The sequence below is a fragment of the Cetorhinus maximus genome, unplaced genomic scaffold (assembly GCF_964194155.1).
Source record: "Cetorhinus maximus unplaced genomic scaffold, sCetMax3.hap1.1 HAP1_SCAFFOLD_174, whole genome shotgun sequence".
In the NCBI taxonomy this organism is placed as follows: Eukaryota; Metazoa; Chordata; class Chondrichthyes; order Lamniformes; family Cetorhinidae; genus Cetorhinus; species Cetorhinus maximus.
This window is the reverse complement of record NW_027596157.1, coordinates 122,158-136,541: the sequence shown is the minus strand read 5'-3', so window position 1 is coordinate 136,541 and position 14,384 is coordinate 122,158. Positions and strand designations below refer to the sequence as shown.

Genomic DNA, 14,384 nt, shown 5'->3' with positions numbered 1-14,384 from the left:
CCTCGGTCCACCGATCTAGGGGCATATCCTGACCTCTAACTACTGCTTCCTGTATCTTCCCAGCTCCCTCTGAACCAGCATGAACAGCCACACCAGTCACTCATCTCTGCCCTCTGTGCACCACCTCTGGAAAAACCCCCACTATAGTTTCAGCTTCACTTCCTTACACACTTGTTGTCTGGGATGAAACATTTAAATCATGAAGAGAGGTTGGATAGACTTGGGTTGTTTTCGTTGGAGTAGAGAAGACTGAGGGGCGACCTGATCGAGGTGTACAAGATTATGAGGGGCATGGACAGGGTGGATAGGGAGCAGCTGTTCCCCTTAGTTGAAGGGTCAGTCACAAGGGGGCATAAGTTCAAGGTGAGGGGCAGGAGGTTTAGGGGGGATGTGAGGAAAAACTTTTCTTACCCAGAGGGTGGTGAGGGTCTGGAATGCGCTGCCTGGGAGGGTGGTGGAGGTGGGTTAGCCTCACATCCTTTAAAAAGTACCTGGATGAGCACTTGGCACGTCATAACATTCAAGGCTATGGGCCAAGTGCTGGTAAATGGGGTTAGGTAGGTAGGTCAGGTGTTTCTCACGTGTCGGTGCAGACTCGATGGGCCGAAGGGCCTCTTCTGCACTGTGTGATTCCGAGCAGGGCCCCTGAGGAAGTGCTTTCCCCCTTTCCTGTGTAACCCCAGCATCATTTTACTTTCCTACTCATGGCCCTGGTTTCGTACCTTCCCCTGGATTGCGCCTGAGTCATTCTCATTCTACATATTCGGGAATTGGATCATTGCTGCTGAGTTAGGCTCCAGCCAATCAGCCAACTTCAGACAGAAAACTCCTGGCAGGAAGTAAAAGTGAAACACAGACTGTTTACCAGAGGGAGAGAGAGAGAGAGATCGAGATCATCCTCCTGGATTTCGCCTCCAACTTGGGGAGGCTGCGACTTGGGCTATGAACACTGCAGTGGTCTGTCCGTTTGCAGGTAAAACCGACCTTGGCAGCGAGGGGGGTGTCAGGGAGTGAATGGGGACACTCGCTACCCCTCTCTCTCTCTCTCTCTCTGCTTCATTTTCTAAACAGGCGATGCGTGACTGCTTCTGACCAAACTTCTCCATTTAATTAAGGAAAGAAAACGATGTAAACAAGCAACAAATCCGTCAAGGCCTGAAAGAGAGAGAGAGAGAGAGACAAACAAATTGATATCTGGGGACAAAACTTGATCATGTTGGCGGAAAGGACCAGATTAATGTTTGAGGGTAAAAACAGGTTAACGTTTGGGTGACGATCCTTTATCAGGATTTACTTTCTGTTTAAAACCCTCCCGTTTGTTTCGCTTGAATTTGGGTTAACCTTTCTGCCTGTATCCAGCATTCATTTTAAGGGTGTTTATATTTACCATATGATATTAAAATTAGAGGGGTGGGTGCGGTATGGTGGTATTGTCACTGGATTAGCAGTCCTGAGACTCGGGGGTTCTGCCTTCGAATCTCACCACGGCAATGATGAAATCTGAATTAAATAAACATCTGGAATTTAAAGTCTCATGACGATGGTCCTGAAATCCCCATCTGCTTCAGGGCGTACCTGATCTTGCCTATAGCAAGGACTGAACTCTGAACAGAAGCAATTAGGGATGGGCAATAAATGCTGGTCTAGACGTATCCACCCAGATCCTGTTCTCTCCCTTCCTTCACCTGTCTATCTAACCAGTGGTTAAATACTTTGCTTCATGGGTTGAATGGCCTCCTCCTGTTCCAAGGTTCAATCATCAGTATCAGTTTCACAGCCTCTCGAGCTGCTGTGTGAAATATTATTCCTGCTCTCTGTCCCAAATCTCTTGCTTTTAATCTTACCTATGTGTTCCCTTATTGTACAACACGAACCAACTGGACGCTTTCTATCTGCTCTGTCCAATCCTCCATCGTTCCGGATCCCATCCTGATCTCTTTTACACTGAAAAGAGTTACAGTTTCCCAAGTCTTGCTCTTAAAATCAGGATTCCGTAATCTTCACCGATTTCAGTAGCTGCTTTGAATCTGAACCTGAACCGACTAAACCTCTCTGCTCCTTCCACATCATTCAACTTTCCACCATTCCAGATGTAATCATTGTTTTTTAATATTTTACCAAAACTGTGCCACCTCCCATTTACTGAGGTTGAATTCCATCGGCTACATTTTTGTCATTCCAGCATCTTGCAGTCAGCTGTGGCTCAGTGGATAGTCCCTGGGTCAGGAGGCTGTGGGTTCAGCCCTACAAACCATTCATACAGAAAGCCCAGGCTGACAAGCCAGGGCAGGACAGAGGGAGCGCCGCACTGTCGGGGGGGTCTGGGCAGAGGGAGCGCCGCACTGTCGGGGGGGGTCTGGGCAGAGGGAGCGCCGCACTGTCGGGGGGGGTCTGGGCAGAGGGAGCGCCGCACTGTCGGGGGGGGGGTCTGGGCAGAGGGAGCACGGCACTGTCGGGGGGGTCTGGGCAGAGGGAGCGCCGCACTGTCGGGGGGGGTCTGGGCAGAGGGAGCGCCGCACTGTCGGGGGGGTCTGGGCAGAGGGAGCGCCGCACTGTCGGGGGGGGTCTGGGCAGAGGGGGCGCCTCACTGTCGGGGGGGTCTGGGCAGAGGGAGCACCGCACTGTCGGGGGGGTCTGGGCAGAGGGAGCGCCGCACTGTCGGGGGGGTCTGGGCAGAGGGAGCGCCGCACTGTCGGGGGGTCTGGGCAGAGGGAGCGCCGCACTGTCGGGGGGGTCTGGGCAGAGGGAGCGCCGCACTGTCGGGGGGGTCTGGGCAGAGGGAGCGCCGCACTGTCGGGGGGGGGGTCTGGGCAGAGGGAGCGCCGCACTGTCGGGGGGGTCTGGGCAGAGGGAGCACGGCACTGTCGGGGGGGGTCTGGGCAGAGGGAGCGCCGCACTGTCGGGGGGTCTGGGCAGAGGGGGCGCCTCACTGTCGGGGGGGTCTGGGCAGAGGGAGCGCCGCACTGTCGGGGGGTCTGGGCAGAGGGAGCACCGCACTGTCGGGGGGTCTGGGCAGAGGGAGCACCGCACTGTCGGGGGGTCTGGGCAGAGGGAGCGCCGCACTGTCGGGGGGTCTGGGCAGAGGGAGCGCCGCACTGTCGGGGGGTCTGGGCAGAGGGAGCGCCGCACTGTCGGGGGGGTCTGGGCAGAGGGAGCACCGCACTGTCGGGGGGTCTGGGCAGTGGGAGCGCCGCGCCCGTCAGGGCCGAGGGGGCGCCGCGCCCGTCGGGGCGGAGGGGGCCGGGGGGGGGGGTTGCCACGCCCGTCGGGGGTCCCATCTTTCGGATGCTATATTAAACTGAGGCCTTGTCTGACCTCTCGAGTGGCTGTAAAAGATCCCATTACATTATTTCAAAGGTGAGTGGATGTTTCTCCAGTGTCCTGGCCAATATTAATCCCTTAACCAACATTTCTTAACAACCAATGCTCTTCACATCTTGTTATTTGTGGGAGTTTGTTGTGCGTAACCTGGCTGCCGGGTTTCCCATTGCAACATTGACTGCATTTCAGAAGCACTTTCTTAGCTGTAAAGAGCTTTGAGGGGTCCTGAGGTTCTGAATACTAAAGAAATAAAAGTCTTTTTTCTGATCAATGTCCTCTTGCAACTTCCTTTGGCCCTTTTGAATTGTTTACTATTCATCTGAAGATATGGACACCTCACCCAAATTATCGATGTAGATGGTGACCAGGAGAGGTCCCAGAACAGAACCACTGAGATATCACTACCCACTCTCACCCACTGAAGAACTGTTTCCTCTTTAATCCAACCTGCTTTCCCCATACTCCATATGCTTGTATCTTCTCCAGTTTCCTCTGTACAGCATCACCACTCCTTCCATTCATGCTGCTTGCAATACCCTTATTTTTCATTTATTCTTTCATGGGATGTGGGCATCACTGGCAGGGCCGGCATTTGTTGCCCATCCCTAATTGCCCTTGAACTGAGTGGCTCACCACACCATTTCAGAGGGGCAGTTAAGAGTCCAGCGCACTTTGCTGTGGGTCTGGAGTCACATGTAGGCCAGACCAGGTAAGGACGGCAGATTTCCTTCCCTAAAGGGACATTAGTGACCCAGGTGAGTTTTTGCAACAATTGATAATGGTTTCATGGTCATCATTACTGAGACTAGCTTTTCAATTCCTGATTACTAATTGAATTTTAATTCCACCAGCTGCCATGGTGGGATTTGAACCCTTGTCCCCCAGGACATCAGCCTGGGCCTCTGCATTACTTGTCCAATGACATTACCATTACGCCACTGCCTGTCCCTAAGGAGGCTGCATGTATCCCGGTCCATTTCATACCCTGAACCCATACCTCTAGAGACAGTGTGTGAACATAGTCAGGGTTTTATTCACTATTGATTTCAGTTACTTGGGGAAAGCGCTTACTTTAGTTTGGACAAGAAGGAGCCCACATCCCACAGTATGGGCCCAGGTCCCTAGTCACTGCTCAGGGACACAGGCTCCTGCTTTATAAATGTTCAGTGATAACAGGCCTGGGACCAGCTGCGGTGCCCGTTCTTTGCAGAATCACACGGCAGCCAAAGTGACATTCTAGCTGAGAGTGCAGGAGTAAAAGGTGAACATAGGCCACAGGTGTTGAGGGAACAAAAGAAAGGGAAGGACCGGAGGAGATGACTTTATAACTGAGGTGGTTCTCTGGGGCTCTGGCACAAACAGCACTATTCAGCGACAGCAGCAGAATTCACGTGGGGAATTTGTAACTTTGCTTAGGTTGGTAACCACTATCATCCCTTTTATGTAGCTCCCAGCAGCTTCTTGGCACTGGGGCAGACACTGGAAAGGGTGCAACTGGGAGACGGAGAACTTAAAAGAAAGAAAGAATAAACAAATGAATTTCCCTAATCTGTCTTCAGACGTCAGCCGTTCCAGTAGCCTCCGAGCCAAAGCTTCATGTGGACACATCACAGAGCCCCTGAGCCTAAAAGCCTGGGCCAAGGCTCGAATAGACACAGTGAGTTTCTTCATTCATTACCTCCTCAACGTGGCATTTACACATGCCTGATTTCCCACCATCTCTCTCGAGGGTGTCGACTTGTGCTAACTGAATTTCAACCCTGAGCACCTGCTGTTACCTCAACTCAATGACCAAAGGTCAGGCTGAGTTTGAGTCTTGTTGCTCCTTGTTTGACTGTGAACGGGAGACGAGATTGTAATGATTGTGCGCTACTCCACTCCCACATCACCTCCCTCCACCCCACCCCACCCCGCAATGTCTGCCTCACTGTGAATTGGCAACAATTATCCAACAGGTTACCACCTGACAGTTCAAATGGTCCCTCCCGCGCCCCTCTTCTCCCATCTCTCTCTTTTCATCCCTCTCTATATTCTTCATCGTATTCTTCATTTTGACAGTCACACAGATTCTATCTCCTCAGGGAAACTGGTCTTTTCCGTGTCAGAGCTGTAAGAAGGAGTGGGTGTGGCAGGAGGTGTGTAAACTGGCGCTCTTCACTGGAGAGGAGAGGGAATGTTACCAGAAAAAACTGGTGGAACTAACCAAAGATGACACTGCATCGTTCAAAAAGGTAACGGGCAAAATATTGAGAGAGATGGGCAGAAAGACAGAGGCATTGGACAGTGTAATCAGCTAAAACTGATGGACAAATATAAACATTTTTCTCAGTGCTAACTGTAGTGGTCCTTTGTGAAATTTCGATCCACTGTTAACCCAGTTCCAACTCGACAGAGTCCCACAATACCAACCTGTGCCAACTCAGCAGCATACCGGTAATCACGCCCATGAGTTTACCAGTCTCAGTCAGGCTATTGTTTTCCCACAAGGCCCCCATGTGATCTTACTCATTTGGGGATATCGGTGCAGCTTGTGGATTCTTGTTAATCCAGCGTGTTTGATGGGGACAGTGTAGAGGGAGCTTTACACTGTATCTAACCCCGTGCTGTACCTGCCCTGGGAGTGTTTGATGGGGACAGTGTAGAGGGAGCTTTACTCTGTATCTAACCCCGTGCTGTACCTGCCCTGGGAGTGTTTGATGGGGACAGTGTAGAGTGAGCTTTACACTGTATCTAACCCCGTGCTGTACCTGTCCTGGGAGTGTTTGATGGGGACAGTGTAGAGGGAGCTTTACTCTGTATCTAACCCCGTGCTGTACCTGTCCTGGGAGTGTTTGATGGGGACAGTGTAGAGGGAGCTTTACTGTGTATCTAACCCCGTGCTGTACCTGTCCTGGGAGTGTTTGATGGGGACAGTGTAGAGGGAGTTTTACTGTGTATCTAACCCCGTGCTGTACCTGTCCTGGGAGTGTTTGATGGGGACAGTGTAGAGGGAGCTTTACTGTGTATCTAACCCCGTGCTGTACCTGTCCTGGGAGTGTTTGATGGGGACAGTGTAGAGGGAGCTTTACTCTGTATCTAACCCCGTGCTGTACCTGTCCTGGGAGTGTTTGATGGGGACAGTGTAGAGGGAGCTTTACTCTGTATCTAACCCCGTGCTGTACCTGTCCTGGGAGTGTTTGATGGGGACAGTGTAGAGGGAGCTTTACTCTGTATCTAACCCCGTGCTGTACCTGTCCTGGGAGTGTTTGATGGGGACAGTGTAGAGGGAGCTTTACTGTGTATCTAACCCCGTGCTGTACCTGTCCTGGGAGTGTTTGATGGGGACAGTGTAGAGGTAGCTTTACTCTGTATCTAACCCCGTGCTGTACGTGTCCTGGGTGTGTTTGATGGGGACGGTGTAGAGGGAGCTTTACTCTGTATCTAACCCCGTGCTGTACCTGTCCTGGGGGTGTTTGATGGGGGCAGTGTAGAGGGAGCTTTACTCTGTATCTAACCCCGTGCTGTACGTGTCCTGGGAGTGTTTGATGGGGCCAGTGTTGAGGGAGCTTTACTCTGTATCTAACCCCGTGCTGTACCTGTCCTGGGAGTGTTTGATGGGGACAGTGTAGAGGGAGCTTTACTCTGTATCTAACCCCGTGCTGTACCTGTCCTGGGAGTGTTTGATGGGGACAGTGTAGAGGGAGCTTTACTCTGTATCTAACCCCGTGCTGTACCTGTCCTGGGAGTGTTTGATGGGGACAGTGTAGAGGTAGCTTTACTCTGTATCTAACCCCGTGCTGTACCTGTCCTGGGTGTGTTTGATGGGGACGGTGTAATGGTAGTTTTCAGCACACAGACAGCAGATTTCCATTTTCAATCATTATTGAATGAACCCTGTGGACAGTGCTTGAATTTAAATGGTTATTGAAGATAGGATCAGGTTTTGCATTGATGGCCTCTGCAGTTGAATAGCTTGCTAACAGTCATGATTCACAATGGCCACCTGGGAAATGTAGCAGATGATGATGACGTGTGCCATGAATGAATGTCCCAGGAAGGTAGCCAACATCAGCAGGAGAGGAAAGAGACGGAAAGGTGGAATCTGTTAAAGAAAGCACCGTTTGGCCCATTGTAGTTCTACCAGCTTCTAGCAAACGCACTTTCTGTGCTTCCCTGCTCCTGTCTTTTCTTCACATCCTTTAAAAGGATCCAATATTGATTCACTTGACTATTTCCAGTGTAACAGTCCATGTGCTGAGGTGAAAATTCTTGGGATTAACCCCGGACATTGGTTGCCATAGATCCTCCTTTATTGCAACTGTGGCTCAAAGGGCAGGAGCAAGAATAGGTGAAAGCACGACACGTCTGAATAGGAATCAAGAGAAGCCTTGGATCTAGACCTCACCCTGGAGCAAATTAAACCTCCCCCCTCCATCTGTGAGCAAGTTTCCAATTCCCCCATTTACACAATCTGCCTTGGTCACTTCCAACTTACCCACACGACTTACAACATGAGATACCACTTGCTCACATGCCCTTCCACTCAAAGGAGCATTGTCACTAGATTAGGAAGGTGAATGAAAGAACAAATTTGCATTAATACACCTATCACATCTCAACACATGTCACATCACGTTTAACAAAGTGGTTTTGAATTGTAGTCCCAGCTTTGATTACGTTAACAAATGCACCAGTCAAATCCCGAAAACAGGAAATGAGACAATTGACCACAGTAAATGTTCTTGGTTGAGAGAGGATTATTGTCTAGCACAGATTATTCAGTCAAAGCCTCGAGTGGCACTGCAAATCACAACTTCCTGATTGTACGTTGACAGTCCTGCCAAGCAAATGACAGCTACACATGGAGCAGCAAGAGGAGACAGTTGTGACCATGCCGACTGCCACTCAGACCGCAGCCGACTGCCCCTCAGACCGCAGCCGACTGCCCCTCAGACCGCAGCCGACTGCCCCTCAGACCGCAGCCGACTGCCCCTCAGACCGCAGCCGACTGCCCCTCAGACCGCAGCCGACTGCCCCTCAGACCGCAGCCGACTGCCCCTCAGACCGCAGCCGACTGCCCCTCAGACCGCAGCCGACTGCCCCTCAGACCGCAGCCGACTGCCCCTCAGACCGCAGCCGACTGCCCCTCAGACCGCAGCCGACTGCCCCTCAGACCGCAGCCGACTGCCCCTCAGACCGCAGCCGACTGCCCCTCAGACCGCAGCCGACTGCCCCTCAGACCGCAGCCGACTGCCCCTCAGACCGCAGCCGACTGCCCCTCAGACCGCAGCCGACTGCCCCTCAGACCGCAGCCGACTGCCCCTCAGACCGCAGCCGACTGCCCCTCAGACTATACGGCACATGCACTTTGACCTATATTCCACCTGCACTGACTGCGCCTCTAACTTCACCAATGAAACTCTGGCACATGCTCGGGCTATGGAACAAATCAGAATGTTTAAAGATGAAAATAAATTCTGTGAATAACAGCAGGTGATCCCAGCATCTAAAGGATAAATGTCAAATGAATGTTTCACTTGGGATCTTTTGTCACAACTTGAACAGTCTTTCCTGTTTTGGATTCTGATGGACCTGTTGTGTAGTTTTTGCATCTTATGGCCTGGGCTTGTATGATGGAGTGTGGCACTCTATGGGTGTGAGGGTTGGACTGGAGAAGAGGACAAGAGCTATTAAATTGTGGGTATGGAGGAGGGTTTCAGGACCAGCTGGATAAACAAAAAGGCAAATGAGTGGGTCAGATCGAGAGTCAAAGTTCAGGAATGGAAAGGTTTGCTGAGTGACGTTAGAGAGAGAAAGGTTGGCCAAGTAAGGAGATTGGAAATGAAAATCCGACAGCCCTGTCCTGGCAACAAATGGAGGAGACATTGAGGGTAAAGAAAAATCAGAAGGGTGGATAGTGATCTGTGGACTGAGGTAGGATTGAAAAAAGACAGAGAAGAAGCAAGCGGATGCGAATGCTCCCTTAAATATGGTGAAAATGAATGAATGATGAAGGTTGGATTTCCTTTTATACAGCTCTGAAATGTAGCAGGTGATCACATCACCGACATGGCACTCTGTGAATCTCTGCTTCAGATAGCAGACCCCCCCCTGTCTAGACCATGAAGGGGCTGACTCCCTTTTGGGGTATAATTCCAAGGGTTTCAAACTTCCCTCTCGTACCACATCCAAGTGGCCATGCCTCATGTTACAAGGAATATTAGCCAACTTTTCAACCAAGAGGCATCACAACTGAACCAGCAAAATCTTCGACAACTTGAGCTATCCTCAACCTGACTCTGGACAAGTTGAGTAAAGGGTGAGGGGACGGGGACACGGGCAGTGAAAATAAATAAATGATTATTACGTATGTTAATTCTCTCTCTTCCCTCTTTCTCCCTCTCTCATGTGTTAAGTGTCCTGACTGCAATTTCCTTGTGCAGCGTTTGGATCTGGAGCGCCTGTGTGTGGAGTGTCTGTTCTGTTCCAATGCAAGAGGGAAACTCTACCAGTTCTGCTGGGACTGTATGAGAGAGTGGAAAAACCCAGACCCTCTCAGCCCTGACTGCGGTAACAAATCCTGCACCATCACAGCAACACTGCTCTCCTGCCCGCTCATTGATGTCCCCCATATTGAGGTACATCAGTGCCCTGTAGTTCGGGCATGTCCCAACTGTGAGGCCCTGGTCTCTCACTGTCAAGAGGGCTGTCCACAGGTCGTGTGTCCCAACTGTTTTAGTGAATTCTGTTATCGCTGCCTTGGTATTGAAGAATGTAACCATGCAGAATTTGTGGAACTGAGTGATGATGATGACACCAATTGCAAGGATCTTTATGATTTCTCTGTATGTATTAGAGCTGGAAGACAGAAAATTACTGGCAGAAAGAACTATAAAATTCATCCAAACTACCAACTGGATGACTAGGTGACAGATGATGACGTAGGAGGCAACGATGACCAGCAATTCATCTAACCTTGCTGGCACAGCAGCCTTGATATAAGAAGTGAGACACTCCACCTCCCAGTGATGGTCAAAGCACAAGGGAAGCTGTGGACAATACAGCTTTAGCATGAACTCAATCCCCATCACAAACATCAGCAGCCTGATCCTAAAGAACAAGTGATGGAAATGACAAAAACATCATTTATTTATCACAGCTCTCAAATTTAACATGCATAGAAATGATATTTGAAGTGCAACTTATGTTATGAGATAGTCCGATAATCTATTTCACTGCATCGTACTTATAGGTGTCCTACTTAATCTATATCAGAATCTCTTACACTTTCAACAGCTTTACAATGTCCTGCGATCTCTGTGCTCTTGTGAAATACCAGTGGGGTGAGATGAGGAGAAATTTCTTCACTCAAAGGGTTGTGAATCTTTGGAATTCTCTATGTCAGAGGGTTCTGGATGCGCCATTGTTGAATACATTTAAAACTGGGATAGACAGATTTTTGGGGTCTCGGGGAATTAAGGGATATGAGAGCGGGTGGGAAAGTGAGGTTGGAACCCAAGATCAGCCATGATTGTTCTGAATGGTGGAGTTGGCTTGACAGGGCTACTCCTGGTCCTATTCCTTGTGCTCTTGTATTCTTAAGTAGTGCAATAAAGTCGACATATAAATACAAAGTCTTGAGCAGTGTCATTCGGCCATGTGATTTCAATACACTGAAGCAAACTTTCAACCAGGATGAATGTACCTTTTCGGCAATTCCCGTTGGAAATAATTTAAGTGTGCTTTTTTTAAAAATAAAACTCTCCTCCCCTGATAAAGGTGCAGATCCTTGACGAGATACAGATCTACAGAAGCCCGGTGTCACCTTAGCCAAGTTATCACACTTCATGTGTGAGCAGCCAATTTGACAGCAGGAGCAACACATCTTAATCTTCTCCTGAAACAAAAACAGAAAATGCTGGAAAAACTCAGCAGGTCCAACGGCATCTGTGGAGAAAAAAAAAGAGTTAACGTTTCGAGTCCTTATGACTCTTCGTCAGAACTAAAGAGAAGTAAAAATGTAATGAAATTTATACTGTTTAAAGGGAGGGGGGCGGGTGGTGGAACAGGTGAAGCTGGATAGAAGGCCAGTGATAGGTGGAGACAGAGGAGAGATTGCCAGAGATGTCATGGACAAAGGGGTGTTAAGGATAGTGATACTGGCTAAAGGAGGTGCTGATGGTGGCATTAAGGTCAGAAAGCAGAATGTGATAATAGCAGGTCAAGGGTAAGCACTCTGGAAAGAACAACATGAACAAGTGACAGGTGGCCCTAGTGGGGGGAGAGGATGGTGGTGGGAAAAAAGATTGAAAGTAGGGTAAAACAATGAATAAAAATGAAAATAAATTTAGAAAAGTGGATAGAAAAATAAAAATTAAGAAATGAGAATGAATATTGAAAAAAGGGGATAAAAAGAGGGTGAGGATGGAAGAGATAGTTCATGGTTTGAAGTTGTTGAACTCAATATTCAGTCCGGAAGGCTGTAAAGTGCCTAGTCGGAAGATGAGGTGCTGTTCCTCCAGTTTGTGTTGAGCTTCACTGGAACAATGCAACAGGCCAAGGACGGACATGTGGGTATGAGAGCAGGGTGGAGTGTTGAAATGGCGAGCGACAGGGAGGTCTGGGTCATGCTTGCGGACAGACCGAAGGTGTTCTGCAAAGCGGTCACCCAGTCTGCGTTTGGTCTCTCCAATGTAGAGGAAACCGCATTGGGAGCAGCGAATGCAGTAGACTAAGTTGAAGGAGGCGCAAGTGAAGAGCTGCTTCACCTGAAAGGAGTATTTGGGCTCTTGGACGGTGAGGAGGGAGGAGGTAAAGGGGCAGGTGTTGCACCTTCTGCGATTACATGGGAAGGTGCCGTGGGAGGGGGTTGAGGTGTAGGGTGTAGGGGGTGATGGAGGAGTGGACCAGGGTGTCCCGGAGGGAACGATCCCTGCGGAATGCCACGGGGGGGTGGTGAAGAGAAGATGTGTTTGGTGGTGGCATCATGCTGGAGTTGGAGGAAATGGCGGAGGATGATCCTGTGAATGCGGTGGCTGGTGGGGTGATAAGTGAGGACAAGGGGGACCCTATCATGGTTCTGGGAGGGAGAGGAAGGTGTGAGGCCGGATGCGTGGGAGATGGGCCGGACACGGTTGAGGGTCCTGTCAACCACTGTGGGTGGAAAACCTCGGTTAAGGAAGAAGGAAGACATCTCAGAAGCGCCGTTTTGGAAAGTGGCATCATCGGAACAGATGCGACGGAGGCGAAGGAACTGAGTGAATGGGATGGAGTCCTTACAGGAAGTGGGGTGTGAGGAGCTGTAGTTGAGGTAGCTATGGGAGTTGGTGGGCTTTTGGTGAATATTGGTGGACAATCTATCATAAGAAATTGAGGCAGAGAGGTCAAGGAAGGGAAGGGAAGTGTCAGTGATGGACCATGTGAAGGTGATGAAGGGGTGGAGATTGGAAGCAAAATTGATAAATTTTTCCAGTTCCAGATGAGGGCATGAAGCAACACCGAAGCAATCATCGATGTACCGAGAAACGAGTTGTGGGAGGGGGCCTGAGTAGGACTGGAACAAGGAATGTTCCACATACCCCATAAAGAGACAGGCATAACTGGGGCCCATGCGGGTACCCATAGCCACACCTTATATTTGGAGGAAGTGAGAGGAGTTTAAGGAGAAATTGTTCAGTGAGAGAACAAGTTCAGCCAGAGGGAGGAGAGTGGTGGTGGATGGGGATTGTTTGGCCATTTGTTCAAGTAAGAAGCAGAGAGCCCTCGGACCATCCAGCTGTAGGATGGAGATGTAGAGGCATTGGACGTCCATGGTGAAGAGGAGGCAGTTAGGGCTAGGCAACTGGAAATTGTTTATATGATGTAGGGCATCAGAGGAATTGCGGATGTAGGTGGGAAGAGACTGGACAAGGAGAGAGAGAGAGAGAGAACGGAGTCAAGATAGGAAGAAATGAGTTCCGTGGGGCAGGAACAGGCTGACACGATCGGTCTACCAGGACAGTCCTGTTTGTGGATTTTGGGGAGGAGGTAGAAGCGGGCTGTCCAAGGTTGGGAGACTATGAGGTTGGACGCTGTGGAGGGAAGATCTCCAGAGGAGATTAGGTCAGCGACAGTCCTGGGAACAATGGTTTGATGTTCGGTGGTGGGGTCATGGTGCAGGGGGAGGTAGGAGGAAGTGTCTCCGAATTGACGCTCAGCCTCTGCGAGGTAGAGGTCAGTGCGCCAGACAACAACAGCACCACCCTTGTCAGCGGGTTTGATGACAATGTCAGGGTTGGACCTGAGAGAACGGAGTGCAGCAATTTCAGAAGGAGACAGGCTGGAGTGGGTGAGAGGGGCAGAGAAATTGAGACGGCTGATGTCACATCGACAGTTCTCAATGAAAAGATCAAGAACAGGTAAGAGGCCAGAGGGAGGGGTCCAAGTGGAGGGAGATTACTGGAGGCGGGTGAAAGGATCTGTAGAACGGGGGGGGGAGGGGGGGACTCCTGCCCTGTCCTCTCAGTCCAGAAAAGACAGACTAGCGTTTATATAGTTGCTTTCACAATCACTGGGTGTCTCAAAGCGCTTTGGACCCAGTGAAGTGTTTTTGAACTATAGTCACTGTTATAATGTAGGAAAGCAGAGCAGCAGTCAAGTGGTGAACAGCAAGATCCCACAAAGAGTAACACAATAAAAAGTAGTTAATCCGTTGTTGAATTGTTGATTGAGGAATAAATATTGACCAGGACATGGAAGATAACTTCCCAGATGATCTTTGAAAGAGTTGATATGACATCTTCTACACCCAGCTGAGAGACCCCAGAGACTGCAGATCCAAACATGGCGGCGGGGCCTGGAGCCTGGAGCCAGGGGCGGAGCCTGGAGCCGGAGGGCGGGGCCTGGAGTCGTGGGGCGGGGCCTGGAGTCGTGGGGCGGGGCCTGGAGGCGCGGACAACTCGCCCCGACCCTCGGCTTCAGGCCACACCCCTGGATAAAGCCACGCCCCCTTTGCCGACGCCCCTGCCCGCCCCAAAGGTCTAGATCGCTTCCGGGGTGGGAGCTGGATCTTGAGGCAGCCTTTGGGGGGCGTGGCCTAGCCCCCT

The 14,384-nt window shown here is 50.4% G+C and overlaps 1 protein-coding gene across 1 annotated transcript; it reads left to right on the top strand.

Annotated features, from left to right (window-relative positions):
* The first annotated feature begins 829 nt into the window (after nucleotides 1–829).
* On the top strand, nucleotides 830–10,440 carry LOC144672964 (E3 ubiquitin-protein ligase DDB_G0292642-like). Its single transcript, XM_078534969.1, has 4 exons — nucleotides 830–973; nucleotides 4,881–4,978; nucleotides 5,403–5,552; nucleotides 9,717–10,440. Exons 1-4 carry the CDS (start codon nucleotides 943–945, stop codon nucleotides 10,224–10,226), a joined length of 789 nt encoding a protein of 262 aa, XP_078391095.1. The 5' UTR covers nucleotides 830–942; the 3' UTR covers nucleotides 10,227–10,440.
* The last annotated feature ends 3,944 nt before the right edge of the window (nucleotides 10,441–14,384 follow it).